The sequence below is a fragment of the Hipposideros armiger genome, unplaced genomic scaffold (genome assembly GCF_001890085.2).
Source record: "Hipposideros armiger isolate ML-2016 unplaced genomic scaffold, ASM189008v1 scaffold_157, whole genome shotgun sequence".
NCBI lineage: Eukaryota > Metazoa > Chordata > Mammalia > Chiroptera > Hipposideridae > Hipposideros > Hipposideros armiger.
The window spans coordinates 2,891,706-2,899,450 of NW_017731507.1; the positions used below are offsets into that span (position 1 = coordinate 2,891,706).

General features: G+C 51.6%; 1 protein-coding gene across 1 annotated transcript in view; it reads right to left on the reverse strand.

The window, feature by feature from the left end:
* TG (thyroglobulin) overlaps positions 1–7,745 on the reverse strand; it is a 256,235-nt gene that overhangs the window by 216,416 nt on the left and 32,074 nt on the right. The window contains 4 exon segments of the mRNA XM_019651274.1: positions 1,584–1,808; positions 3,159–3,315; positions 5,400–5,554; positions 7,017–7,226. Coding sequence (XP_019506819.1) covers positions 1,584–1,808; positions 3,159–3,315; positions 5,400–5,554; positions 7,017–7,226 — 747 coding nt within the window.

The following is a 7,745-nucleotide window of genomic DNA, read 5'->3' on the forward strand; positions in this document are numbered from 1 at the left end:
CACCCTGGCAGTGGTGCCATCCACTCCTGCTGTCATTTCTTGTCTGCTTTGTCTGGGCTGCTCTGGTGAGGTGGAACAATCATGAGCTCCGGTCCCAGAGGACCTGGGGTTACTCACCCACAGAGAAGCGGTTTCGTGAACCTGACCTTTGAGTCAGCCCTTCTCTGGGCACTACAGATGCACGATCTCATTTCACGTGAGCCCCAACCTCCTCGCCTGGCAAATGGGGAGCTTACCTGCCACTGGGGGGCTGCTGTGAGGGTTAAATATTTGTGAAGGTGTATGTAAACTGCAAAATCCTCTGAAAATATCAATGAAAAGTGGTCGTGTTTCTGGTTTCTGTGTTAAGATTGAGCTGCCTCTTAAGTTCAACATGAAGTTTAGGGCTTGGCATGGATTTCATGAAAGGAAGGGCCATGTCTCTTTTGTGTTGACACCAACATAAATAATGGAAAAATAAATAACTGAAAAACATCTTCTCCTTCTTCTTCAGCTCAATAACCATGCCCCTTTCTCTCTCATGCCACGTGGAAGGGGGGCTTTGCATCATGAGACCCTGGAAGTCTCAGCAGTAGGCAGAACAATGGCCCCCAAAGATGTCCACATCCTCATCCCTGGGACCTGTGAACATGTCATGTTACATGACAAAGGGAAACTAAGGTTGCAGATGACACCAAGGTCGCTAATCAACAGACCTTAAAATAGGGAGCGTGTCCTGGGTTACCCAGCTGTGTTAAATCACAAGTGTCCTTAGAAATGAAAGACAGAGTCCAAGGGAGCTGTGACTCCAGGATAATGGCCAGAGAGCCATGACACTGCTGGCTTTGAAGGTCGGGAAAGGAAGCCATGAGCCAGGAAATGTGGGCAACATCTAGAAGCTGAAAAAGTCATGGCAACAGATTTGCCCTTAGGCCCTCCGGCAGGGATGCAGCCCAGCTGACACCTTGAGACCCATATCATAATTCAAGCCTGCAGAACTATAAAACAATAAATGTGCACTGTTTTAAGCCCCTAAGTTTGTGATGATTTGTGGTGGCAACAGGGAATTCACACAGCTTCCACTCAAGGAATTTTCAGCTGCATTCTAGCAAGAAGGGCTTCCAAGACTACATAAGTGCAAGGCCAAGAACAGCCCCAGTAAACCTCCGCCAGGGTCACTTCCCCTAAGTAGTCAAGTCCTGGGCTGATCAGTGGCCATTGGGGGATGGTGGTGAGTGACACATTGCCGTCACCAGACTAAGAAATGTCATGGAGCACACGGCGTGGACATCAGCCTTCTCCACAAAGACAGTGCAGCCCAGGCCCTAGGACCCAAGCTCATTAATAGCTAAGAGGAAGAGATAATGCCAGTCATCAGTTCTTCTTCCTTCTGTCGTGTCATCTGCACCTCTAGCTTCAGCTACTACCTAATGAGTGAGGACCATCTGCCCACGCATAGCGGATGATGAAAAAATTTTGTTGAATAAATCAATGAATGATTCTCCACTCTTTACATCAGAGCACGCACTCTCCGAGCCCTGGAGGCCTTTTCATGCAGCCTCGCACAGCTCAACAACAGCAGTCCAGAGAGAGGGTGGACCTACCGCACCCCAGTGGCTCCCGACTGGCGTTGCTGGTGGCCGACACCAGGTAGAATCCTTCCAAGCACCCAAATTGTGTCCTGGGAGATGTGCCAAAGCCATCCCCATGGAGGAAGCGGATGGAGGTGTCCGCTGGGAACGTGCTGGAATCCAGATGAAGCTGGAACTCTCCACTTTGGATCAGATCTGCGAAGCGCCCAACGAGACCCTTGCCCACAAAGGCCTGCTCTGTAAGACACGGGGTGAGGCGGGAGTGTCACCTCACCGTTCTCTGCAAGGACCAGGGAGGATTCAGGGGCAGAGCCGCCCAGAACATCCATGCCGAAAGGAGGCACACGCATTGCTCAGTGTCTCATTGCACAGAGGGAGAAACTGGGGCCCAGATAAGGGGGCTGGCTGGCCCAAGGTCACACAGGGGTCAGAAGCACAACTAAGAGTCCAACCCAGGTCTCTGGCTCCTGTCCTTTCTGTGGCTATCAGTGTCATGCCCCTTGGCAGAGGATATCATGACTTCGGTCGCTAATCTCAGGTCCACTAGCTGGATACACAGCTGGCTCAGCATCTGGCCAGCCACCATCTCTGAGTCTCAGTCTCCCCACCTGCAAAATGGAAATGCCCCTCTTGCAATTGGGAGAGTTATGAGAGAGAACGTGTGATGGGGCCACTCAAAGAGAAGACACAGCCTCCAGGCGGCAAGGCGGCCTTCTGCCTCACTGCTCAGCTAAACATCCAGAGGGCCGCCAGCCGTCCAGCTGTGAATGTTTCCTAGGAAGCGACCAGAGGAGAACCACATCTGGAGCTGGGGCAGATCCCAGCTCACAAGGAACAATCAGGCTATCATAAAGCCAGCCGAGACCTGAAGCCACCACCATCACCACTGACGCCAGGAAGAAACATCTCCTCTGTTTGCAGCTTCCAGCATACCCAAACTATCCAGGCAAAAGGGAGCCCTGATTCATAATGCTGTGGGGGCGGGGGGTGATTATTGTCACGAGGATGGCAGAATGGCAGCAATGCATTCTGGTTATACGCTGGCCACATTTTCCAGAAGTTTCCCTCATAGAACAAAGGGTAAGCTCCAGCTAGTCCTGAGCCCCAGGTTAGCATAAAACTCACTCTGTTCTCCTTAGATCTTCCTACACTCTCGATCCATGCCCTGTTTTAGATAGTGTAGTAATGGGTTTCAATAGTGTGAGTGGTCTGAGAAGTTTTATAATCAAAAGTGGGCAGGATATAAATTATAAGGCAACAAAAACTCCCTCAACCACCCTACTCACCCCTTCTTCACAGCTACGTCCCCTCTCTGTGCCCAGAAAATCAAGAGAAGAATTAGAAACTGTTCACAAAAACACAATCAGGAGATATTATTTAACTCTAATAAACTATTGATCAGAATTCTATTGATTGTTACGTAGTTTTTGGTACTTAGCACCTCCTACAGGCCAGGTATGTAATTTTCTCATGAGACCCTCACGGGGAAGTATTATGGCTTCACTAGCTCCATTTGACAGTTGGGGATACTGAGGTTCAGAGAGCCTGCATTGCTTTTCTTTAAGACAGCAGTACAAGGAAACATACCGATGTCATGCAAATCAGGAAGAGAGGCTGGTGGGACATCTTCAAGCTGCAGTTTCCACGTGACATTCACTCCTAAACGCTCCGGGGTCAGACACTCCACCTGCACTGTGGAGTCATCGCAGGCGGGAATGGAAATGGAGGTCCCAAAAGTCTTCACCTACGGAGACAGGCACCTTCAGCTCAACAACACAGAGCAGGGAGCCAGCTTTGTGGAGCCCACACCAGGTGCCAACATTAGCTTATGTTACTGCTGGAGGGTGTGACAGCTGGTGACCTGAAAGCTGGACTCCAGCAACAGGAGGCTCCTCGCCTTGTCCCCTGTCCTTGGAATGTATGCTCTGCCCTCTGTTCCCACAGGGGGAGCTGTTCCAAGGAAGCAGTACTGAGCATTCTTAGAAGGCCATATGGCACAAGGTTTGCACGTGCTGCATTCGTCGGGTCCTGTGTGAAGTGTTTTAAACATAGGAGCTAATTTAGTCTCTAAAACAAACCTATAGAGTCAGGACTGTCATCACCTTCATTACAGATGGGGAATTGGCCTGAGAGAGGCTGAGCAATTGCCGAGGGTCACACAGCCAATAAATGGGGGAGCCAGGATTCGAACCCTATGATCTTAACCTCTCAGCAGAGTGTAAGGAGCGAGGGCTTTGGATGAATGTATTATCTCACTTAATCCAACCCTCCAGGGTGGGTGCTGCTGGGCCCCTTGCACAGATGATTGATGGGAGGCTCAGCAGGTAGGAAGTGGTGGAGGCAGGGCTTGAACCCAGTTCCATCCGACTTGAAAGCTTGTATATCATCCATCTCTGGCTCCTGAACAAGACCTACCCCTGACCTTAGCGGCTGTGTCTCATGGTCATATCCTGACACCTTCTCCTGGAAGCCCCCACCTCCAGGTCCCTGTCCAGGCTGCCTTCTGACCCATCTGTCTTCAGAAGGGTCCTCTCTCAGGTCTGGGAATTCTGGAATATTTCACCCCTCACTTCTCCATCTCAGTAAATGGCGGCACCATGTTTTGATCCGGTCTCCCGAGCCCAAACCTTACTCATCCTCAGGGCTTCTCTTTCCCCACATGCATTATCTACTACCCCACCCGGTGGCCTCTGTCTCCCCACTGTGTCCCAAGTCCTTCTGCCTCAAATTTGGTTTAATGGAAGAGTCTTGATGGAGCTGGACTTTCTGAGAGTTATGCGAAATCTTGGGCAGCTTCCTCTCTATGGGCTTTAGTTAATTCAGTTATAAATTGAGGGCTAATGATACCCACTGAGCAGGGTGCTGAAGTAATCGGAGATGAGTAATGCACAGCTTCTCATACGGCACCAGCACAGCTGGTGCTCAGGAATTAATAGATATTGCTAATATTGTTGTCGAGTGCATTTCTTTGGATAAAAGGGGACAATATACGATTCCATTTGTTTTAGAATCTATACTCTGTATCTGGGTTTGTGAAAACGTGGGTTCGCCACGAGGCACTAAAAATGAGTAGCTCTGATGAGTTAGCAAACTTGGAGCAGAACAGGACTAAGCGAAACAGTGACTTCTAAAGACTCCCTCTGAGAATCCTCATGACATCAGCCCACCCGTGCCAGTTACACAGCTGAAAACTCTGATCTCTGTTATTTATGGTCCAACATCCTCCCAGCTGCCATGTACTATTTTTCCTCCGGGAAGACCCATAATGCCTCCTCTTGGGTCCGCTGAGGACCACACCTGTCATGGCGGTTCAGAGTGTGTCATGGTCCCCCAGCCTTCCTCCCTGATGCTCCCAGGCTCTGTGTCCGTGGGCGGTGGTGGTACTCCCTGGTGATCACAGCTCTGTCCTTGCAGTGGTCAGCCTGGCACTGCCATTCCCCAGCTGTGTGACTCTGGCTAATTATTTTAATGCTCTAGTGTTCACTTGCTTCATTTACAAAATGGCACTCCTAGGGGCCCTGTGAAGACTGCACGAGCTAATCCATGCCCAGGGATGCACAGTGCCCAGCACATGATACGCGCTCAGCACATGCTTGATTTGACATCTTCCTGTAGCAAGAACGGCAGTGATGAGATGGGTTGGGGTCCTATGCCTGCCGTTACATCATTAGCCTTGGCCTGGATTCCTTTCTCTTTTTGGGCCTCAGTTTGCCCACTGGTAAAATCAGTGAGGGCCAAACTGTAGGTTCATCTGAGCCCTGAGGTTCTCTGACATGGTGACCCTGAGCTCAGTCTAAGCCCCCACTGCAGGGAAGGCCAGGCACTTACCTGGATCTGGCAGAAGCCACGGGCCGTGAGCTCATCTGATATGAAGACCTGGAAAGCCCGCAGCACCCCCGCGTAGTCAGCACTGCATGTCTTGCCCGGTGGGAGTTGGAGCTGGAACTGTGCTTGGGTCTGGAGGGTCTGCCACAGCTGGAGCCCTGCAGGGAAGGGTCAGAGGTCAGCAGACACAGGTGACAGACCTGTGGGGTTCTTTGCTTGGCTTTGCTTGGTTTTTCCTCTGCAAAAATAACCTTTTTTAAATTTAGCTTGGAATATACAAGCCATCTTGCATTGTCATCCTCACAGTCTGAACACTTCCTAGCACAGCTTGACCCAGAAATTACTTAGCACCCTCACAGTCAGCTCAGCCCTGCCTCAGCCTTTAAACCAGGCTGCTTTACATTTTGGGAGTCCTGGACATTCTTCTGGGGAAATCTTCCATATTATCTTGCATTCAAACAGGGCAACTCCATGTTGGTTTATCCATTGAGTAGACACCATAGACGATAGGAAAGGTACACTCTAAGGTTGTTTAGTGCATTATCTGCACAAGCATACACAGCAGCCTGCATTTGACTTCAGGAGCTCAAGACCCATGCCTGTCTTGTCTTCAGCCCCTTGCTCTACATCCAATCGTGACCAGCCTGGTCTTGAGTTCAGCTTAGGTCACTCTGTCACAGTCAGCATGACAGACCGCTTATATGTCCACATCACATTTTGAACTTTTTCTGGATAGCATTCTCTATCCCAGAATGCTTTGCAACAAATACTGTCCTTTTACCCTTGGCCAGCAACCCAGAGCCTTGTGACAGTCCCGGGATCAGGGTCTCTCTCCTGGATGCCCCGTCCACCGCCCTGCTGGACTGAGTGGCAGGTCCTAGCATCCACCTCCACCCTTCCTGACTGTGAGCAACCACCCCAGCCTTTGCCAAGGCAGATGCAGCCATGTGCAGATACAAGTGGGTTAGCAGGAGGGCAGGACAAAGGAACTCTGAAGATATTCCAACAGGGCACAGGCCCACGGCTCTGCCGGCATAATCCCTGGCACTCCAGATGGCCTTGGGGGAGGGGCTGGTGTGGCAGTGTCATTCTCAGAGGCTGGACAGGCAGCTCTGAGCTTGGCAACACCATACCCTGTTTCCCCAAAAGTAAGACCTAGCCAAAAAATAAGCCTCACATGATTGTAGGTGCCAAAATGTGGCACCTTGGCATACTAAATATTTTAAACTGAAGGAGTTTGTGAAAAAGGCACCCTTCTCCCTGAAACAGGTCATAAAACCCTCATGTGAGGGGTGCGTGCCCTCCATATCCTGCAGGAATCATGCTACGGCTTCTTCCCTGGGTAGGTCTTCTTTGGGGGGAAACACCATAGTACCAATACGGTCCCTGGGGCACCACCTGCTGAACACAGCCCTGTACCCAAGACATCCCAGCAGAGCTTGATGGCATTCTCCAAGGATCAGATGGCTCAGAGAAGCCACAACAGGGTCTGTGGAGCTGACAGCTGCTCCTTCTAGAAGAAATGTGCCATCGGGCCCTCTCTTCTGCTCTTGATGCCACCTTGGGTGTAGAAAAGGAGAGGGAACAGGGTGCCAGGCAGACATTCCCAAGGGCACTCACTCTGGCAGGCCTGGGGTTGAGGCGGCTCTGACACCCAGCGTTTCCTCTCGAGGCTGCACACCAGTGGCCCTGGTGGGAACACACTCCAGTAGCCCTGGAGACACAGCAGCTGGCACTGCTGGACGGCCCCTCCTGGGCCCGAGGCTCGCTCACACAGGATCACTCCACCAGCCACATCTGAGACGTCAAACGGCAGTGGGCACTGAAGGCCTGGGAGGAAGAAAGACAGGCGGCCGTGAACGCGAGCGGGGCTGAGTGCAGCGGCCCCTCCTCGGTCACACCAGGCCCTCCTGCGCTTCTTCCGGTCTCTAAATCCAATTACCAAGTGGTTTTCTCCACCTCAAAGCCAACATGTCATAACTCACTGGCTGCTGCCCAGGCCGCCTCTGGCTTCAGCTCCCCAAGCTCAGCATGTGGCACCTCCAGTCACCCACTTGTCCCATGCCAGAAACACGGCGGCCATCCCGGATGGTCCCACCTCCTCTGCCCTAGCATCAGGGAAGGCTGTGGCACAGACCTTCACAACTTCTCTTCAACCCCCTGTGCTTCCTGCATTAGACACGCGTCGTCTTTTTCTTGAACTGCTATTGGAGCTCTTTCACTAGGCTCTCCGTGTTTGGGCCTCATCCCCGCCTTTCTGCTCCCACGTTCCAGCCAGCGCTTGTTGCCAGCAAAGAAATCGTAGCGATGCTGGACATCCGCTCTCAGTCCACCCCCACCTACCCACCC